The sequence below is a fragment of the Pantherophis guttatus genome, chromosome 2, assembly GCF_059756535.1.
Source record: "Pantherophis guttatus breed Tessera chromosome 2, ASM5975653v1, whole genome shotgun sequence".
NCBI classification, from domain to species: domain Eukaryota; kingdom Metazoa; phylum Chordata; class Lepidosauria; order Squamata; family Colubridae; genus Pantherophis; species Pantherophis guttatus.
In genome coordinates this window covers 293,003,951-293,026,090 of record NC_142064.1, presented here as the reverse complement: position 1 = coordinate 293,026,090, position 22,140 = coordinate 293,003,951, and the positions used below count along the sequence as shown (strand labels likewise).

The window sequence follows — 22,140 nt, the reverse complement described above, 5'->3', positions numbered from 1 at the left end:
GACCGCTGTTCTAGCAGGAAAAAGAGCTCAAAATGACTGGAAAGGTTGATGTTAAAGGAACTATTGCTGAGAGTTCCCATGAGTGAAGTGATCCATGGCTCAGCTGAAGTTGGGTGACTTCAGGAAAAGAAGATACGGGACAGAGAGGAAAACAGTCATCCCGGAATACAGGTAGTCCTTGACTTACAACCACAGTTGGGAACAGCATTTCTGTTGCTAAGCATGCCGGTTGTTAAACAAGTCATGTCTGATTTTATGACCTTTGTTGTCATAGTTCTTAAGCAAATCACTGCAGTTCTTAAATGAATCACACAGTCGTTAAATGAATCCATCTTCCCCCATTGTCTTTGCTTCTCAGAAGCTGGGAGGGTTGAAAACAGCAATCACATGGCCCCCAATTGCTGCAACCCTTGGAAATGCTTGGCCAGTTGCCCAAATTTTGATCCTGTGACTGGGCTACTGCGATGGTCCCAAGTGCGAGAGCCTGTCATAAGTCACTTTTTTCAGTCGCTAACTTTGGATGGTTGCTAAACGAAGAGTTGTGAGTTGAGGACTACCTGTTACACGGCTGGGTGACAATGGTAGGGAGGAGTTCGACTGGCGGCCCCTAGGGGGAGGGCCTTCTCTGTGGGGGCACCTACTGTCTGGAATGAGCTCCCCCCGGAGATACGAAGGATCCCGGACCTGTGCACCTTCCGCCACGCTGTGAAGACCTTTTTATTCCACCAGGCGGGCTTGGCCAAATCCTTTCCCTCTTTTTTAATATGTAAATTTTAATCTGTTTTAAATTATTGGGGTGTTTTAATTTGTCAGGGCCAAAACTATTTAATTTGATTTTATCTGGTTTTTAAAATTTTTTGTATCTATGTATTTTATTGTTTGGCTGTTCACCGCCCTGAGTCCTTCAGGAGTAGGGCGGTATACAAATCAAATAAATAGAAATAGAAATAGAAATAGAGTTCAGAAGGATCCAAACTCAGAACAACCTGAAGGATGCGAAATGGAGTGAAACCTCTTACTAGGTCTTGCAAAAGGGAAAGAAAGAAAATGCCAGCTCTTGAGCGGAGGTGAAGAGGAAAAGGCACATGTGCTTGGTTGTTATCTGGGCCTGTTCGTTTTTCTACTTTCCACTAGGACAGGGGTGGGCAAATGTGGCCCTTTTGCAACTTGTGGATTTCAGTTCCCAGAATTCTTATATACCACTTCACAGTGCTTTACAGCCCCCTCTGAGCGGTTTACAAGTCAGCCTATTGCCCCCAATAATCTGGGTCCTCACTTTACCGACCTCAAAAGAATGGAAGGCCGAGTCAACCTTGAGCCGGTTAGGATCGAGCTGCTGGCAGTTGGCAGAATTAGCCTGCAATGCTGCATTCTAACCACGGCGCCACTCTGGCTCCTATAGGGAGATAATGCTCCCTCTTCTGCTTTCCCCATCGCAACAGCCCTGTGAGGTGGGCTAGGCCACCAGCGGTGTTATGAATGCTCCAAACTCCGCAGCTGGCTTCCCAGCTTAAGGTAGGATCAGAAATTCTGGTTTCTAGACCAGACCCTTAGCAGTCCCTCCTAAAACCTGGGGTTCTCGTCCATGATGGGGAGGTAGTGGAGAGTCCCTAAGGAGGCCACCAGATTAAAACCAGGGCCACACTTGGGGCTGGAGGAAGGTCTGCTCTTCCTCCTTGGACTGGATCCTCTCTGTCATTTCTTAATCCCTGGGAAGGGGGAGGGGTGTGAGATCCCCTACTGGATTCATAGGGGGGGGATGGTAGAGCGAGATTGTCCTTGGGGCAAAATCCCTGCACAGAGCAGCCTGAAAAGAAAGGAAGCTGAAGGGTCCTGAAAGTGTCAAGATCCCTTCTGGAATTCAGAAGAACCTGGAGGGATCCCTGGAAAATGAGGGCCCCCTAATTTAATTCCACTATTTCCTTTTTGTAGTGTAAGAGAGCTCTTTGGCTCTACTTTTCCTTCTGGGAGAACTGAAAATCGTCGGTCTGTCTCCTGCATCTCGTACAGGTAATCCTTGACTTAGGACCACAATTGAGTCCAAAATTTCTAAACCAGAGTTGTTAAGTGAGGTTTTCCCCATTTTATGATCTTTTTTGCCACCGTTGTTAAGTGAATCCCTGCAGTTGATAAGTCAGGAACACGGTTGTTAAGTGAATCTGGCTTCCCCCTTGACTTTGCTTGCCAGAAAGTCGCCAAAGTGGATCACACGACCCCGGGACCCTGCAACAGTCATAAATATGAGTCAGTTGCCAAGTGCCCGAATTTTGATCACATGACCACGGGGATGCTGCAACGGCTGTAAGTGTGAAAATCGGTCATAAGTCACTTTTTTCAGTGTTGTAACTTTGAACAGTCACTAAATGAACTCTTGTAAATGGAGGATTCCCTGTAGTTGCCAACCTAGAAGGGAATCCATACTTCAGATTCCTCCGTTTCTTCCAGATGTAGAGAGATCTAGTCCCCTATATCCTGAGGACGGGGGCTGCTTGTCTCCTCAGATTTCCAAGGGGTCTTTCGGTCCTTTAACTGTTTATACAAAGGGGGATTTTCCTCATGCAGCCTCGCAGAGCCCCTAAAACTTCCCTTGTATTTTGAGGGGGCCACCCTTGGATCGCTTGCCCTGGCTTCTTCAGGGCGGGCACCGTGTTACGCCCCCCACCCACTCAGAGCTTCCTGTGGGTGCCTAGACCCTCCTCTGGCTACTGGAGACCCTTGGCAGTCCCACCTCCCACTCCAGCCCTCAACCCCGGTTCCTAGGGAACCCCAACGCCCCGTCCTTGCAGGATATCCTGGCATGACAGGCGGGCTCCGCAAAGGGGCGCCCCACAGCAGTTTCGGATGTGAAAGAACCCGGCACGGAGCAGCTGCGTTGTAGGGTCCCTTTAGGGCGCTTTCGCGCTGCCGGGCGGGCTCCCTGTGGCAGGGCCCGAAGCAGAACTTTTGGGGTACCCGCCAAGGGAGAAAAGTGGTCGGCCAAAGGTCCCTTCTGCATGTGCTGCCATTGGGTCTTCGGGGTGTGTGTGAGCACAATGGCGGGGTTGCCGATTCCCCAGTCCCCGTGGAATTGCTCTCCCCGTGGGACGCTTTTCCAAGGGGGAAAACAAACATTTCTGGCACTTCCTCCAGCTTGGAGAAAAGTTCCCACTGGGAATGGGAGGATTTCTCTCCTGCTCCACTTCAGAGCGAGACTGGGAGAGATTCCCCCCACCCCCTCCTCAGGGACTTCGATGAAACAGCCGCTCTGCGCCGGAGACGGTCCTGGCGTCCGATTCCCAGGACGGAGCATCTCATAAGGTCCAGTCAGAGCACAAACCACACCCGAGAAGGTCAGAACGGAAGCGGTAAGAATGCGGAGGTTTTAACAATGATTTTCGCTGGCCTGAAAGACCCCCTTGAGCTGCTGTCCCCCACCCCAAGACTGAACGGATCCCCCTCCCGCTTTCTCCGCTTCTCTCTCCGCGCTGAACTTTCTCCTCCAGGTAGTGAAGTCACAAAGGACTCCGGCCGGAGACTGGTGACGCTGCAGAAGGGAGAATTCTCATTGGTTCTTCCACTTCCTCAGGGCGCTTCCAGTTCTAAAGCCCGATAAAAACCTTCCCCACTCCAGACCCACCGATTGCGCCTCTGGGGCTGGAAGCGTCCGTGGGCTCTTCTGGGGTCTCCCTGCTGCTGTTGGATGCGATCCCTGGATGCGAAGCGAGAGAAGTGACCCTCACTGCCGCGAGGGGAGGGGGAAAGAAAGGGGCTAGGAGCCCAGACGTGACTTTGGGGAAAGAGCGGAGGGCAAGAGAGGCGGGAGCCTGCAGGAGCCTCCCTCCCTCCCCACCCCCCCCCCCGGAGGACGGAGAGAAACCCCCCTCTCTGTTGGTTGTGACCGAGGTGGGGAGGGAGTTGCGAGGTGGGGTGGCCTCCAGTGACAAACACCATATGCAGGAGAACCCACCCGCTCTCGGGGAACCACCCTGAGACTGCTCTCCCCGAGGGACTTCTTTCCGGGGGGGGGAGGTCGCCATTTCTTGCGTCGTCCCCCCCCCACTGGGAATAAAGTTCCCACTGGGAATCGGAGGATTTCTCTTTCACTTTCACTTCAGAGCGAAGCTACGAGAGGTTTCTATTCTCCAAGGACTTCGATAAAACAGCAGCTGTGCGTCAATGGGGATCCCAGTGTCCCGGCTGATTCTCACCACGGAGAATAAAATAAGGAATCAGTCAAGATCCAGTCAGAGCGCACTGAACCGATGAGAAGAGTTTGGGAGGAGAGAGAGAGGGAGGGAGGATTCCCGTTTTCTCCCCATTGAGATCAACAACAGCGATTCTTGAACCAAAACTGACCTTCTATATCAGTGGGTCAAAAAACCTCACAACGCTGGAAAACTACAAGAACCCACAAAGGCAGCCAATTTCCCTGGAACGAAAAGAGTCAAATCAGAGGCTTGTAGGAGGGGCGGGGGGGGCCCACTGACCCTAGTCCGGAGGGGGGGGGGAGGGCAGTCCCACCCAGGACGGAAATTTTACCACCTTTTTGATGAGGGGCCAGAAAACGCGTGTCTGTGTGTCTGAAATGTCCAAGGACTCGCCAGTCAGCTGGTCAGCTGCGCCCTCTTGAGCTGCGCCCCCTCAAGACTGAAAGGACCCCCACACACACACACACTTTCTCCGCTTCTCTGCTCGCAACTATCTCCTCCACTGGGTGCATTCAAGGGAGACTCTTCCCGGAGACCGATGACGCTGCAGAAGGGAGAATTCTCATTGGTCCACCTGCTTCTTCTGGGCACTCCCAAGTCTTATTCGAGACGAAAAACGCTTCCTTTCCCCCCAATGCAGACCCACCGATTTCGCCTCTAGGTCTGGAAGGAACAGAAGCTGAAATAAATGGATGGACAAAAGATATTTTTCAAGCATTAGGGCCATATTTTTGTCTTTTTACGGTGTACCATAACATTAAAGTAACTTAAATAAAATTAAATATCAGTGGTGGTGTTAGTTGCTAAACAGCATGCATGGCCTTGGAGGGGGGAGGGGCATATTTCAGCTCCTGCTCGGTTGAAGCTGTTTTTTCAAACATGGATTATTAAACTTTGTGTCAAACGGGGGGAAAACTAGAAAAAGATGCTTCAAGAAAAATCAAGGGTTACCTCCATTCTTTTAAAGTGGATTTTTAACCACATTTTCCATCGTTTTAAATTCTTCGTTTTGCCCAGAGTAGCTAACCTCTTTGTCGACTCCAAATGTGGTCGAATCTTTTCATTTATGGTCTAATGCTACATCCCTCCCTTAAATTCTCCAAAGTGCTTAAGCTTCCTAGTCACATTTCTTGAGGCGAATTTCCTACTCAATCCCTATGTAAAAATGGGAGTTTTTTCCCCTCATCATAGTTTAGATTTATATTCCTTTTTCACCATCTTCCTTTTCTTTCATCAGAAGAGGCCACAGAGGTCTCTGCACCTTCTGGTCCCACCCCCCCTTCGTTGAGTGGTTGAGGGAATAATTTGTGAAGGGCAGCTGTATGTACTAAATTAAAAAAAATTAGGAATAGAAATAGAATAACAGAGTTGGAAGGGACCTTGGAGGTCTTCTAGTCCAACTCTCTGCTTAGGCAGGAAACCCTATATCACTTCAGACAAATGGTTATCCTAACCTCTTCTTAAAAACTTCCAATGTTGGAGCATTTACAATTTCTGGAAGAAAGTTGTTCCACTGGTTAATTGTTCTGTCAGGAAATTTCTCCTTAGTTCTGAGTTGCTTCTCTCCTTCATTAGTTTCCATCCGTTGCTTCCTGTCCTGCCTTCAGGTGCTTTGGAGAATAGCTTGACTCCCTCTTCTTTGTGGCAGCCCCTGAGATATGGGAAGACTGCTATCATGTCTCCCCTGGTCCTTCTTTTCATCAGATTAGACATACCCAGTTCCTGCAACCGTTCTTCATAGGTTTTAGCCTCCAGTCCCCTCATCATCTTTGTTGCTCTTCTCTGCACTCTTTCCAGAGTCTTCACATCTTTTTTTATAGTGTGGTGACCAAAATTTTAAAAAATCAATAAATAAAATTCATTTTCCTGATTGTGGCCTCCCTTCCTGTGTCCCGTCTTCCTTCCTTTCAGGCCGGAGTTCCCAACAACTGCAAGACACAATCTGGGTTCCCCAGAGAGCCTCCCGGTCCTCGTCTTCTGACTGCCCGGCCGTTTCTGACAGGATTTTGGCCCCTTTGGAGGCCTCCTCCGATCTCCGCGGAGCCTTCAGGGCGGCTGTTCTTCAGGGAGGCTCCGGAGAGGTTTTTCTCCATCTCCACAGACGGTTCCTGGACAGGAAAGGAGAGGAAGATGTTGAAAGAGCCGCCTCTGGAGACGCCGAGGCCTTTGTCTGGCAGGGAGCCATGGAGAGAGGCCTTTCCTCCTACTCCCAAGCCCATCATCCCCTCCCTCGCCCTTCCCCTCAGACGCTCTCCTCTTTCCCGCCCTTTCTACCATCCAGGCACTTCGCGCCAAGCCCACCAGGGGGCGCCCTCCGCCAAGAGAAGTGAACTCCAGGCGCTTCCCCATTGGCCCACTGGAGCATTGCCTCTCTAGGACTTTGCACTCGCTCTCCTTAACCCCTGGAGGTCCAGAGGAGGCGGAGAGGCTGCGGGAGATTCTGGCGGGGGACATACAGAGGTGTCTCGGGTGAGGGGGGGGCTCTTCCCGGGTCCCATGCTCCCCAGCCGCCCTCTCCCTGCAGGGGGATGCCGGGAAGGTGGCGGGGATCCGGGGAAGAGCCCTAGTGGGGGGGAGAGAAGCGGGGCGGCCTCTCCAGCTGCCTCCTTCCCGGCCCTGCTCGATGGGACCTGGGACCTGCGCTGGGATGAGCCGCTTGGGGCTCCGGGGAGGTTGGGGGAAGGTCGCTCAGTGGCTGAATTCCACTTTCTAATTCTTGGTGTTTCTTTTTTCTTCCCATCTCAGATACAGAAACTGGAAGCCATTTGTGGTCTTTGCAAGGCAAACTTTCCTCTTGGGGGAAGAAGAAAAAGGGTGGAATCCCTTGCAGGGATCAGTCCTGCAGCCCCAGAAATGGTCCCGTGAAGGAAAAGGCATCTGGAGACCCACCAGAGTCCTTGGAGCCATTTGCAGTTGCTCTGCAGGACAGAGAAAGGATGGAGACACAACCTTTTGGAAAGGAGGGAGCCGGAAAAGGCCCTTCAGCTGCTCAGCCTGGGAAGGGGGGGAAGCTCTGGACAAGACCCTGGCAGAAGATCCTGGAGGAGGAAACCATCCTCCCTTCAGAAGTTCCGCCCTGGACCTCCATCCAATACCGGGAGGCTGAGGGTCCCCGAGGACTTTGCAGCCGACTCCATGGCTTTTGCAGGCGATGGCTGAGACCAGAGAAGAACACCAAAGCCCAGATGCTGGACCTGGTGGTTCTGGAGCAGCTCCTGGCTCTCCTGCCCCCAGAGATGGAGGGCTGGGTGCGGGAGTGTGGGGCAGAGACCAGCTCCCAGGTGGTGGCCCTGGCAGAAGGCCTCCTCCTGAGCCAGGCAGAGGAGCAGAAGGAGCAGGTCCAGTTGCAGGTGAGAGACTTCAGGGAGCTCAGAAGGGAATAGAGAAAGTGGTTGAATACTTCACCCTCCTTCACAAACTTCTCTGACATTCATCATATGTGGCAATTGTTCCCTTGTTTTCTCACTCAACCTCACAGATGGATATTGGGGGCTTTGAGGTTGTGTTCCGAATATAAGAATCCACTTTGTGTCGTGTGAGGTGCATTAATTCTGCTTCTTTTTTCCTTCCTCTTATTTGAAGAGCTGCACTGTGGAGATCAGAGATCCTGAGGGAAAGAAGAACCCATCAAATCCCCCTCAGGAGCTATTTTTCAGGAGGATTCCTTGGGAAGATCCAAGTTGGGACACCTCAGGAGGTAATGGAAGACCTTCCGATTACCCATCTGTCTTACCTTCGCTCTCTCTTCTCATCTATGGAATAGCTCCTCCTATTTTGTTAATTATGCATTTTGTAATAATTTATTCCTTACAGAGAAACAAAGAATGAAGCTTTCTGGTTTTTATGACAGAGATCAAACAGCGGTTGAACCTCCAAATCAAGTAAGAAAGGGAAAAGTTATTAGATTTTTATTTTCCCTTCAGGAAGTGAAGCAGGTGTGCAGAGGGCTCCCTCCTTCTATTTTCCCCCCTTGTTTGGCCTGGATTATTTTTCTGTTCTTCCACAACATGGAGAGCAGAATAGATGGGGCCCAATCTGTCAATCCTTCTATATCTGGAGCTTATCTTCTGGAGTGTTGGTATTCCCGTCAACTTGGTCTTGTCTGCAAATTTGATGAGCTCCCCTTCTAATGAGGTATTAGAGAAAGCCAAAATGCCAAATTCGTGGATGGAGGCATATATAACATTAATCCCCAAAGAAAGTACTGATAATCAGTTTATTCAGAATTATAGGACAATCTTTCTGTTAAATACCGACTACAAAATCCTGACAATAATAGCAGAGAGATTAAAAAAGATATTAAACAAAATTATTCATTCGGATTAAAATGGGTTTTTACCCAAACAACAAATTAAAAACAATACAAGGATTATAATGAACATTTTAGAATATTATGAGGCCCACCCAGAAAAACAATTGGCAGTACTAATGGTAGATGCACAAAAGGCATTCGACAACTAGAATTGACAGTTTTTAATTAATCGGGATGAAATTTGGCGTAAAATTTATAGAAATGATTAAGGCAATTTACTCAAAGCAGACAGCAAAAATTATGGTCAATGGAGATCTTACAGAAAAATTCAACATAAATAAAGGGGTCAGACAAGGCTGTCCATTATCCCCTTTTATGCATCCTTTCATTAGAAATACTGGCGCAGGCAAGGGGAAATTTAACAGAGAAGAATACAAAACACAGGCTTTTGCGGATGAAGAATAGAGAAATTTGGGACAGTTAGCAGGCCTGAAAATGAATAAAAACAAAACAAGGATAATTACTAAGAACCTCACACAAGGCCAAGATAAGAAATTAGAGGAGAAACTAGGAATTCAAATTGTCCAAAAGGCAAAGTACCCGGGCATTTGGTTAATGGCAAGAACATCCTCAATAAAGGAAGACAATTACTTAAAATTATTGCAACAAATTCAAAAAGATTTTAAAAATTGGGCAAAATTACAAATTTCTTTGATTGGGAGAATCGCCACGATAAAGATGAATATCCTACCCAAAATTTTATATTTATTTCAAGCAGTACCTATAAAATTGGGGGAAACCTTTTTTGACAAATTGAATAAAATTATTAGTGAATTTATATGGCTAGGGAAAAAGCCCAGAATCAAACTTAAAATGTGACAAGATGCCAGAAGTAAGGGTGGCTTTGTCCTTCCAGATTGGGAACTTTACCATAAGGCGGCAGTAATGTCATGGCTCAGAGAATGGATAAATCTAAAAAATGGAAGAATTTTAACAATTGAGGGGCATGGCTTACAGAAAGGTTGGCACTCCTTCATCTGGGATGGAAAAGACACAGCCCATAAGTACCTCCAGAGGCATCAAGCGAGGGAAGTACTGCTAGAAACGTGGATTAACTTAAAAATTAAAAGGAACTTTTATCCAAAAATCCCAAGGTGGGTGTCGACAATGGAAGCCTTGGTCTACCCCAATTTAATTGATTTTAATAAAATAGCAACATATAAGGAATTGTTAGATGGAGTAGGGAATTTGAAATCTGGACAAAAATTATTGGAAGAAGGAATTAAAATTGATTGGTGGCCCTGTTTACAAATCCAACCAAAATACAAAAAAGATTTAGAAGTATATGGATTCCAAACGGACCAACAAGAAATAGATAAAATATTAACCGGGATCAAGGAGAAAATAATCACCAAAACATATAAATGTCTCCTTCAATTCAAAATGGAGGAAGAAACGGTAAAGGAAACGATGATAATTTGGGCGAAAAATTTTGGGTATAATATTGAATTAGAGTATTGGGGAAAATTATGGGGAACAAATTATAAAATGACGTTGTCGGCCAACTACTAAAATGACATCAGCCGCCTACAAAGAAAATATTTATAAAATGTGTTAAGGTGGCATTTACCCCCAGCGAGATTGGCCAAGATATCCCAAAAAAATTCACCACATTGTTGGAAATGTAACCGTCAACACAGGACATATTTCCACATATGGTGGACATGTCCCAAACCAAAGGCATACTGGTTAAAAATTAAAAAATGGCTAGATTAAATGACGGGAAAAAATTGTTATGAAACCCAAACTATTTTTGTTGGGAATTATAAAAGAAAAAATCAGAAAAGAAATTTATTACCTCAAACTCCACATAATTAGGGCTGCCAGAATTTCATTTGCACAAAATTGGAAACAACGATTTGCTCTATCAAATACGATGATTGTAAAGAAGGTGCTAGGAAGCAGTTAAATTAACAATGGAATTTAAAGACTGAGGGGAAATGATTTATTACAAAACATGGAATAGATGGTATAGCTGGCTGGAGAAAGAATCTAAAATCAATGTATAAATGTATAAACGTAAGAGAAGATATTATAGAGGAACGAAATATTTAATGTGTAATAGATATGCATATATTGTAATGAACATATGAATTAGTAAGTAATACATAAAATGTATGTGTTTATAGTTGGTCAAAAGACAAAATAGATATTACCAAAGATGCCGGTATCGGAAAGCTGTAAAAATGTAACAAAGATATCAAAGACGTAAATGCTGAATAAAAATTATTTTAAAAAAAAAGATGAACAGATCTTGCGAATCCTCCTGTTCTGTTCTTTTTTCCGTGATCAGGGGAGTCTTGTGTCCTTCGAGGAGGTGGCTGTGTCTTTCTCTGAGGAGGAATGGTCTCAGCTGGATCCTGACCAGAAAGCGCTGCATTTGGAAGTCATGCTTGAAAACCATAGGAACGTGGCCTCTCTGGGTAAGAGTTCTCTAGTCCCCAATCAGAGAGTTCAAGAATGCAGATTCTAGTTAGCTTTTTTATTAAAAAACCACTAATCAGATATCGTCTCCTGGGAGGGAGAAGGAAAGGATCTTCTCGTACTCCCAAGGAAGGAAAGAGTCAATGTCTCTTTGCTTAGATGCTTTCTGTGCCATTTCTTATCTCTATTTTTCCATTTCTATTTGAACTTATCTGTGGGGGCTGAGAAAAACGAGGTGTGCTTTTATGTGTCCTCTGGAGGTCATGTGAGAGGAGTGTGTTGTCATTTGTCCTCTGAAACCTCCCCAAATTGTGTGAGAACAGAACTTTCACACTCAGCCCATGGAAGAGCATTCTCCCAATCTAATTCAAGCATCCTAGGGTACAGGTTACAGGTTCACACTTACGCATGACAGCAGAGGTGCTGCAACTTTCCTACCTATTCCCCCACCCCACCCTGCTGGGACTCACACTTTCCCCACCCAAAAAGGGGGTGGAAATATCTGTGCGTCTTACAGAGCGAATAGGGGGCTGGTTTTGGCCTCCCAAACCCTCCACACGTCCCATTTTTGTCCTCCCTGGCGTCCAGAAGAACTTTGCAGACCAAAAACGGACCTGCTTTTGGCCTCCGGAGGCGTCTGCAGGCGCTGGAGGCTTAAAACGGGACATGCAGAGGGTTTGGGAGGCCAAAAACGAACTCATTTTTGGCATGCAGACTGTTTCTGGACGCCGGAGATGGCAAAAACGGGATGCTCACAGACTTTATTTTTCTTGTTTTGCTTCTCTAAACCTTTGCTTCGGTCTTATGATCCGAAAAATACGGTTCCTTGCGACAATGTGGCAAAGGTTCCTTTGCCTACTTTGGTGCATTTGCAGAAAAAAGGCCTAAAATATTGAGAGATACACAAGATCAGTAGTGGGAAATCTAACACTATTGATCTCACATGATCTCGCACTACAGTGCTTTAGGCCTATATTCTCTGCTAACCAGGGCCTGCACGAGGTCCAGGGCAAAATGCTTTGCAAAGAGAGGGAAGGCCTCTTCGTTTTCAAAGACTTTTGCACTGGATCTCATGAAGTCCTCCGTTTATAAAAGAATGCAGGCCTAAAGTACTGTGGTGTGAGATCACACAAGATTAATAGCCTGAGGTCTTGCACTCCTGGTCTCGTGTGATCTCCCACTAAAGTAGTTTAGGCCTTCCATTCTCTGCGAACAGATGCCTGTACCAGATCCGGCCAAAGAGCCCTTCCAAGCCGATGAGACTTTGGGGAAGCGAAATAGCCATTCTTGAAACCTCCCAACCTTTCCAATCTTATCACGAAGGGCGTTTAGAAGCCAATGGGAGGCTTCAGCAAGGGATTTCGCTGCAAAGTCTCATCGCTGGGATCAAGGAATGGGCCGAGCAGGGGTCCTGCTCACCAGACAGACACCGTGGAGCAGCTGCTGGAAGGTACACTGGAAGAAAGAGTTTGTTTCAAAATTGTTTCATTTCTCACAGGTCTCTGGTGAAATTAACCCACTCCAATAATTCTAAAGTTTTCTCCTAATTCCTCCTTGGATGTTTCTCCTGATTATTCCTTAACTCAAAACTGATTCTGAGTGAGATTTGCTTATATATAGATAATTATAAAGAAAGAGATGTTTTCTAGATATTTCCAAAGCTTTCTGGACTCATGAGTCCTCGGAGAGGGGCGGCATATAAATTGAAACAAATAAAATAAATAAAATAAATGAATATAGAAATCATACTGTCCATATCACACCCCTGTAGGCATGCAAACATACAACCTAATGGAATTTTGGAGAAATTCAGAAGGAAATTCAGTTGACTTTCTACACTTTGATCTTTTTCTCTAACCTTGTTATCATTTCCATTTCCCTTTTGCTTCAAAGGTAATAATGGGCAGGAGAATCAAGGTTCCTGTGAACTGTTCCAAGTGATCAATGCTAAAGATGGAAGGGAGAAGTTTGGAATTCAAATGGAATTCGAAAGCCATGAGAGAAACCACTCAAAGAATTGGAATCAGGAAAGCTCATCTTCCACTGATGCTCCGATGCAAGACTTTCTTGCCGAACAAGAGAAAATAAGGAAAAAATATACCGGAAAAAGTGTGAAGCTAATAAAAGCTAAAGTGCAAGTAAATGAACAGGATTTAATCCAAAACAAAGGAGAAGATGCTATAAGATACAAGAGACAAAATTACAATGGGACATTCATTCTTTCTTTTGGAAATAACTTCCTTACATCTCAAAAAGCTATCGACACAAAAGAGAAGCCTAATAAATGTTTGAAATGTGGAAAATGTTTTAGAACAAGGTGGCATCTTACGTCCCATGAAAGGATTCACACTGGAGAGAAGCTCTACAAATGCATGGAGTGTGGAAAGACCTTTGCTCATAACAATACACTTACTATCCATAAAAGGATCCACATAGGGGAGAAACCGTATAAATGCATGGAATGTGGAAAGACCTTTGCTCAAAGAGGTACTCTTGCTTCCCATAAGAAAATCCACACAGGAGAGAAGCCATATAAATGCATGGAGTGTGGAAAGACCTTTGCTCATAACAATACACTTACTATCCATAAAAGGATCCACACAGGGGAGAAACCGTATAAATGCATTGAGTGTGGAAAGACCTTTGCTCAAAGAAATAATCTTATTTCCCATAAGATGATCCACACAGGGGAGAAGCCGTATAAATGCATGGAGTGTGGAAAGACCTTTGCTCAGAGCAGTGGCCTTAGAAGACACAAAAAGATCCACTCAGGCGAGAAGCCGTTTAAATGCATGGAATGTGGAAAGACCTTTGCTCAAAGAGTTAATCTTATTTCCCATAAAAGGATCCACTCGGGAGAGAAGCCATTTAAATGCATGGAGTGTGGAAAGACCTTTGCTCATAGCAGTACACTTACTTTACATAAGATGATCCACGCAGGGGAGAAACCATTTAAATGCATGGAGTGTGGAAAGAGCTTTGCTGAAAAATGTAATCTTATTTCCCATAAGAGGATCCACACAGGGGAGAAGCCGTATAAATGCATGGAGTGTGGAAAGACCTTTGCTAGAAGAGATCATCTTATTTCCCATAAAAGGATCCACTCGGGAGAGAAGCCATTTAAATGCATGGAATGTGGAAAGACCTTTGCTCATAGCAGTACACTTACTTTACATAAGATGATCCACGCAGGGGAGAAACCATATAAATGCATGGAGTGTGGAAAGAGCTTTGCTGAAAAACGTACTCTTATTACCCATAAAAGAATCCACACAGGGGAGAAGCCGTATAAATGCATGGAGTGTGGAAAGAGCTTTGCTGAAAAACGTACTCTTATTACCCATAAAAGAATCCACACAGGGGAGAAGCCATATAAATGCATGGAGTGTGGAAAGACCTTTGCATATAATAGTAGCCTTAGAAAACACAAAAAGCTCCACACAGGAAAGAAACCATATAAATGCATGGAGTGTGGAAAGAGCTTTGCTGAAAAACGTACTCTTATTACCCATAAAAGAATCCACACAGGGGAGAAGCCGTATAAATGCATGGAGTGTGGAAAGACCTTTGCTAGAAGAGATCATCTTATTTCCCATAAAAGAATCCACACAGGGGAGAAGCCGTATAAATGCATGGAGTGTGGAAAGACCTTTGCTAGAAGAGATCATCTTATTTCCCATAAAAGAATCCACACAGGGGAGAAGCCGTATAAATGCATGGAATGTGGAAAGACCTTTGCTAGAAGAGATAATCTTATTTCCCATAAAAGAATCCACACAGGGGAGAAGCCATATAAATGCATGGAGTGTGGAAAGACGTTTACTCAGAGCAGTGGACTTATAAGCCACAAAGAGCTCCACACAGGAGAGAAACCATTTAAATGCATGGAGTGTGGAAAGAGTTTTACTCAGAGCAGTGGACTTATAAGCCACAAAGAGCTCCACTCAGGAGAGAAACCATTTAAATGCATGGAATGTGGAAAGACCTTTGCTAGAAGTGATAATCTTATTTCCCATAAAAGAATCCACACAGGAGAGAAACCATTTAAATGCATGGAATGTGGAAAGACCTTTGCTCAAAGAGGTACTCTTACTTCCCATAAGAAAATCCACACAGGAGAGAAGCCATATAAATGCATGGAGTGTGGAAAGACCTTTGCTCATAACAATACACTTACTATCCATAAAAGGATCCACACAGGGGAGAAACCGTATAAATGCATTGACTGTGGAAAGACCTTTGCTCAAAGAAATCATATTATTTCCCATAAGATGATCCACACAGGAGAGAAACCATTTAAATGCATGGAATGTGGAAAGACCTTTGCTAGAAGAGATCATCTTATTTCCCATAAGATGATCCACACAGGGGAGAAGCCATATAAATGCATGGAGTGTGGAAAGACCTTTGCTGTGAGCAGTACACTTTCTATGCACAAAAAGATCCACATGGTGTCAGAGAATTCATGACTGGCAGAGACATGGTAACTAGGTCAGCCAATGAATAGGCATAGCAACTGGGTCAGCCAATGAGGGATGTTTGGACGCAGAAACAGCTTGGGGCCTGGACGTGCCTTAGGTTAACTGAGATGGTTACATATAAATTGTGTGCTCCTATTATTGTGCTTCTGTGAATACTCCTTCTGTTAACTGTGCTTCTGTGATTATGCTTCTGATTCTGAGAACTGCATGGGTATTGTATATATTCTTTTTTTTTATTATTGAAAAAGTTTTTCAAATATAAATTTTTCCCCCTTTCCCCCCCCCCTCCCCAACCCCCCCTCCCCTTCCCCTCCCCCCATGGCTTCTCCAAGATGAAATCCAAATTAATATCACATTATATATTACTTTACCACCCTTTTACACCACCCCCTATGTGCTAAACATTTCTACCTAACATTATTATTATGTCCCCTGTTTGCTATACATTTCAAAACAAGACAGCATTCAGCTACAAAAACTATGTAATAGATCCTAATTTGGCATTTATTCTACTCTACCCATTTCCTCCACCCCCATACATATATCTCATAATTCATATCTTTTAAGTATATTAATATCTAAACATAACATCCCTTTTCCTAAACTAAGCAACCAGTAACCTAACCTATCACCTTGTACCATATCAGTTTTGTTTCACCCACTTCTAGAGGTCTACCATACATAATACATTTAAAATCTTTATCCTTCTGCCCGCAACACTAAGAGATATTTCCATATATAGATAAAACCCTCAAATGACTTTAAATTTGTATTCCATATAGTATCTTCTGTAATGTCTTTCAACTAGATTGTTGATTCCATCGACCATGTTAGGGTAACATCAAATCCTGCTTCCAACAGTGTATTTAGTATCTTCAATTTCCATCTGCCCCCATCATTAATAAGTATTTCTGTATGTAAAAAACCCCCCGAGTGACTTTATATTTGTATTCCATATGGTATCTTCTGTAATGTCTTTTGTCTAGATTATTAATTCCAACAACCACATTAGGGTAACAACCAGATCATCTGCATGCCCCTATTCCATAGTTCTCTTGCCTTATAGCGCAACATATGCGTAGTCCATCTTTCATAGAGTCCATAATAGAAAGTTCCAGTCCGCTCAATCACAGGCCATCTTCCACATCCCAAAGACACCAGCACTGCAGAGATCTGTTATTCTTCTCAAAATAGTATAAGTCTATAATTTGCCTCCGTTATATTTTCATGTATCTGCCTTCTATAAATCCTGCTTATTATATTAAATTGTCTCTTAAATAACTGGCATTAGTCTGTTGGCTAAAAAAATTTTTTTTAGTTTAATTTTTTTTAGTTTTGTAGAACCTGCTTCTTCTTTTCTTAACTTGTTGTGGCTTAGATTTCCACCATGGTTGCTTTTCGAAGACTTGTATGTCAACTGATTGAATTACATGCTGGTCTTTAACTTGATAAGACATCAAATCGAGATCCAGAGCCTCCTATCTTATATTTATAGGTGATCCAGCTGTAGCCTTTGAGAGTGAATCCAGAAGCGGCTCATCCAAAAAGCCCTCTGTAGCTTGTTGTTTTTCCATTACCTCCATCTCCACCTGCTTACCCTGAGCTTCAATCTCTTGTTCATTTTGCTTCTCTTTATCACCCTCCTGTATTCCTGACACTGATGACATACGTGGAGTTGTTGGGCCCATTTTTAAAACCTTGTAGTAAAATTCTTCCGCTTTTTCAACAGTGTTTAATTGATATCTTTCTCCTTGATATCTCAATATTATACCAACTGGGGCATCCCACCTAAATGGGATGTTTTGTTTCTTTAGCTCAGTCACCAAAAATCCAAAGTCCTTTCTGTCTTTTAACATCTTAGACGGCAGCTCTTTATATATCCAGATCTTCCTTCCATTCATTTCAAGAGTGGAGTTAAAAGACTTTTGCACAATATCATTTCTTATTCCTTTATCAGTAAAATAAATCACCACATCTCTAGGCAATTGCCTTTGCTTTGCCACCCAAGAATTTACTCTGTAGACCTTATCAATCTTACAGAATACCTCTTCAAAGCTAACCTTTAAAATCACAGCCAGAGCTTCAGCAGACATCTTTCTCAAGTCCTCTCTGCTATTTTCCTTTATTCCCCTCAGTCTGATCGCAAATTCCATGGATCTGAATTGCATCATTGTGACTTCATTTTCAATCCTTTGCGTTATATTATCTACATTATAAGTCTTGTGGTCAGCTTCCTTCATTTTAAACTCTGCTTCTAAGCTATTTTCTTGAATCATTGTCAAATCATTTTCAATTCTTTGCATTTTGCTATCCAAATTATAAATCTTATAATCAGCTTCCTTCATTTTAGACTCTGCTTCTAAATTAATTTCTTCAAATTGTTTATCCATCTTTAGAATTATTTCTGAAAAGCCTTTCAAAGCTGTTACAATATATCGCTTCAGGTTATCATACTTTTGTTGAACCAACTCTTTAATTTCCTGTCTAAATTTTTCAAAATTCTGGTTCATAATCTCATCATGTCTTGCCAACACCTCCACAACAGATTCCTCTAAGTCTTTAAAACCGTTTTTCTGCGTCTGCAAGCTCAAAAATTGCTCTTGTGATTTATTAATGGGGGAGCCCCCCCCCACAGCTTTGTTGTCAGGCTTTGTCATTTTTAGTGCCATCCTGCCACGCAAACAGACTCTTTTTTAAAGAAAAAATCTTCTCTCCACACAATATCAATATCAAGTCTCTAAAGAAAGAGAAGCATGAAGCAGAAATTTTTCTCTTCTCTTCTAACCAGCGCTATTGCTTCAGATACTTTGTAGCATATTAAGCCATTCAGACGGAAGGACTTTCGCTTTCAGCTTTCTTCTCAAGCCTCAGCCAGGCACCATTTTAAACTTTTTTTCCCCCTTTCACTCTTCATTCTTAAAATCACTCATAGGGTTGTTACAAATACTTGCGATTTAGAGACCCAAATCCGGATTTCATCCTGCTTGTTTAAGTAATCTGTTAGTTTTCGCTAATTAGGTTGGTTACATCATCTAGCTTTGCAGAATGCAGAGTTCCCCCGAAGTCCGGAGCCGCGGCGAGCTGGATAGGGAGCCTCATCCTGCTTCCTCCCCAAGAGTAAAAAAAAACCTCTGGGGACTTAGCAGAGGGCTCTACCTGTTCTCATCGGCTCTCCTCACGTCTCCCCAATGAGACGGAGTTTTTCGAGCCGCCTCTCAGCTGTAGAGGCGGCTCTTTATGGGCGACGAGGCTGGCGGTCCCAAAAGACCGTCTGGCAACGACGGAAGCCAAACCGGAAGCCTGTATTGTATATATTCTTGTATATAAAGAGGTTTCTTATTTAAATCAATCTTGCTGAATCAGTTACCTGTGTTTGCTTTCTGGGTTTGATTGCTACAACAAACTCTTGACAGGTTATGGGCCCAGAGCACACAGAAAGACTGAATTGTAATGAAGCTGAGGGACAGCCTGTGTCAATAGAGAAAGAACAAGGCAGAGAAAGATTGCAGGATGGCTGTTGAATTTAAGGAGAGCTCTCTGCCTCGTTTGGGACAGAAGAAGTATATAATTTGGCCTGCAAAGATGGAGTGTTTCCTGAAGGCCAAGGAGCTGTGGGATATTGTTGTTAATCCACCCCAGCCACCATTAGCAGCTGCAGATCAGAGGCAGCATGATAAAGCAATGGCCTACATCATCTTGAGTTTAGAAGATAACAGTTTATCAATGTAGCTGATTTAAAGACTGCACAGAAGGTCTGGCTGAAGTTGAGAAGTGTGCATGTGAGTGTGGAGCAACATTTTGTACAAATACAAACTTTATTTGTTGAGTTAGAACTGTGTGGAATGCAGATTCCTGAAATTCAAAAAGTGCTGTTGGTGTTAAACAGTATGGATGAAACGTGGGACATAGTTTCTGTAGTGTTTGAGTGCAAACCAGAGAAGGAATTATGTTTGGAGGCCTTAAAAGTTTGTTTGATTGGTGAGGAGCACAAGCACCATTTCAGAAAAAGCCACAAGGAGAAATTCCTGAGGTGGGGGCCCAAGGAGCAGAGAGAGAAACAACACAAGATATCTGCAAAGAGAAAAGTAGTAGAAGAGACCAGAATACAGACCAGCAAGAGAGGCGGTGCTTCACCTGTGGTGAAAAGACACATTTGAAGAAAAACTTTGCAAAGAAAAAAACTATTTGAAGGATGAAAGTATTTGCAAGACAGAAACTGTTTGCAAGGAAGAAAATCAGCAGATGGACAAATTGCCGTAGCAAAAGTTAGCTATTGCAATAGCAGAGACAAATGGTTGATAGACAGTGGGGCTAGTTAAACAATTGTTAATAATTCTAAATTGTTTTACAGGCTGGATCCAGCTGCTGGAGTTGCAGTAGCCTTGGCAAATGACCAGAAGGCTAAAGTCATTGGAAGAGGCAGTGTGCAAATTCCATATCTGGAAAAGAGATTTAATGATATATTATGTGTGCCTGAAATGGAGCATAATTTGCTGAGTGTCTCTAGTTTAAACAAGCAAGGTTTTGAGACCACATTTATAATTGGGAGGGCTCTCTGACTCTCGAGAGCTTCATGCAGAAGTTGCAGGGCATGTGTCAGCAGGAGGTCCTCTTGGTCGGCTTCCTGCCAGGCACCATCGCCCTCCAGCATCTGGTAACAGTTACCCCTGGGGGTGTGCTCCTCAGGGGCTTCATGAGTGGTTTACCATAAGTTTGTATCTATTGTGTGCTTGTGTATTGTTTCGGTTGAAGCTGAAGTATTCATTGACAGGTAGGACATTGTAGCAGATAATTTTATGTACTACGCTTAGGTCGGACCGAAGACGGCGAAGTTCTAAGTTGTCTAAGCCCAAAATTTCAAGTCTGGTGGCATAAGGTATTTTGTTGCGAACAGAGGAGTGGAAGACGCTTCTCAAGAAATATCTCTGGACTCATTCAATTGTATTGATGTCCGATATGCAGTGCGGGTTCCAGACAGATGAGCTGTATTCAAGAATTGGTCTAGCAAAAGTTTTGTATGCCTTAGTTCAATATTACCGGAGAAGAAGCTACGCAAGATAAGGTTAACAATTCTTAATGCTTTTTTGGCAATGCTGTTACAGTGAGCATTGCCAAATGCTTATGTCATTTGAGATGAGTACTCCAAGGTCCTTGACCATTGTGAGCGTCGTGTCAGCTTTGGAAGCCCTATTAGGCCGGAAGCTCCAATGCTGCCACCTTCTTATGTGTGGGAAAGTAGGGGGGGATTTAGGAGAGGGGGTTAGTAGACATAATAGCATTCTTCCTGTCGCTCAAGGTCAGGGCGATCCAGCATCTGGAGGAGTGGTCAGGAGGCTAGATCAGGATGGAACGGACGTTGATTGGAGCATGTGACCGACTGGGTGGAAAAGGGGATGGTTTTGGGAGCTTTGACTTACTGAAGGAAAACCCAGGCTTTTCAGATTCCGGTTTTCCCAGATGTGCCAGTTTGCCTATTCTAGTAAAGAGAACTCTGGAAAATGCTTGCTTCCTTGTCTTTACTTGGAGTTGGGGTTTTTCTGGAACGCTGACACATCGTCAACTAGGTCATATCCACCCAGCTTGTCTCCTCCCAGCAGCATTGTGGCTGGGGGGAGGTCAACCCCACGGCTCCCCAGTCTACCTGGTTGTTCCATGGGTTGTGTCAGGTGTGCTTCCTTCAAAGTTCAAGAAAGAAATGACCCCAACTCCATTGTTTATAGAGAAAGGTACTTTTACTGAAAATTGAAGTGATCGCAACCAAGGAAAGCAAAATCTGAAGCAGAAGCGTGAAAATTACAGATAGAAAGCATTCCCTCCCATTGTCCACTGTAAATCAACCAATCCAAAGGTCTTCCAGGGGTCAGGTGGAGCAGACGTCTGGCAGCATCATCAATCAGGAATGCCACAACCGTTGACCCTATAGAAGCTTCAAAGACGCAGGGCTGCAGCTTAAGATTCACTTTCAATTTCCCCCTTCATCCTCCAGCACGGTTCTCCTGGGCATTCAAGCTAGCTCCCCCCACCCTCCGTTAGCATGGCAGCCGACTAAGCAAGCATTGAAAGACGGAGGCTGACATTCGGCCCCCCTGCAGAAGAGACCTTATTCCTGCAAGAGAGGGAAAAGGAGATAACAATACATTGCATACCACATACAAACAAATTAAGGCTTATCAGGATATTTGGTGTGAAACAACTGTACTTTCTTTGGCACGCGAACATCACATTTATTTACCCATTCAGCTTTAGATAATGGGAAATGTTTCCAGGCCACCAAATATTGCACTTTACCATGACGTTTCCTGGAATCCAAGATCTCCTTAACTTCAAAATGTTGCTCACCTTCAATCAGAATGGGGACAGGAGGAGGTACTTGGTCCGGCCGTAAAGTGGACGAATGTTCCGGTTTCAGTAAGATGACATGAAACACGGGATGGATTTGTCGTAAGTTCTTTGGCAATTCCAGTTCAACAGTAACTGGGTTAATTACTCGAATTATTGGAAAAGGTCCCACAAATTTAGGTCCCAGCTTTTTTCATTTTCATTTTCATTTCATTTCATTAGATTTATATACCGCCCTACTCCCGAAGGACTCAGGGCGGTGAACAGCCAAAGAGATAAAACATACAGACTACAAAATTTAAAAGACAATATAAAACTCAATTAAATCATTTGGCCCGGAACAGATTAAAATACCCCTAAAATTTTAAAACAGATTTAAAATTTACAATTAAAAAGG

The 22,140-nt window shown here is 44.0% G+C and overlaps 1 protein-coding gene across 2 annotated transcripts; it reads left to right on the top strand.

Moving 5' to 3' along the window:
* The first annotated feature begins 5,647 nt into the window (after positions 1–5,647).
* On the top strand, positions 5,648–20,903 carry LOC117657478 (uncharacterized). 2 transcript variants are annotated; one of them, XM_060690222.2, is made up of 6 exons: positions 5,648–6,656; positions 6,933–7,537; positions 7,770–7,884; positions 8,001–8,068; positions 10,793–10,922; positions 12,817–20,903. In XM_060690222.2, the coding sequence occupies exons 2-6, from the start codon at positions 7,124–7,126 to the stop codon at positions 15,390–15,392; spliced, it is 3,303 nt and encodes a 1,100-aa protein (XP_060546205.2). In that variant the 5' UTR covers positions 5,648–6,656; positions 6,933–7,123; the 3' UTR covers positions 15,393–20,903. The 2 variants fall into 2 exon arrangements, with proteins under 2 accessions (XP_060546205.2, XP_060546206.2); XM_060690223.2 differs by having other exon boundaries at positions 6,546–6,647.
* Positions 20,904–22,140: the final 1,237 nt, after the last annotated feature.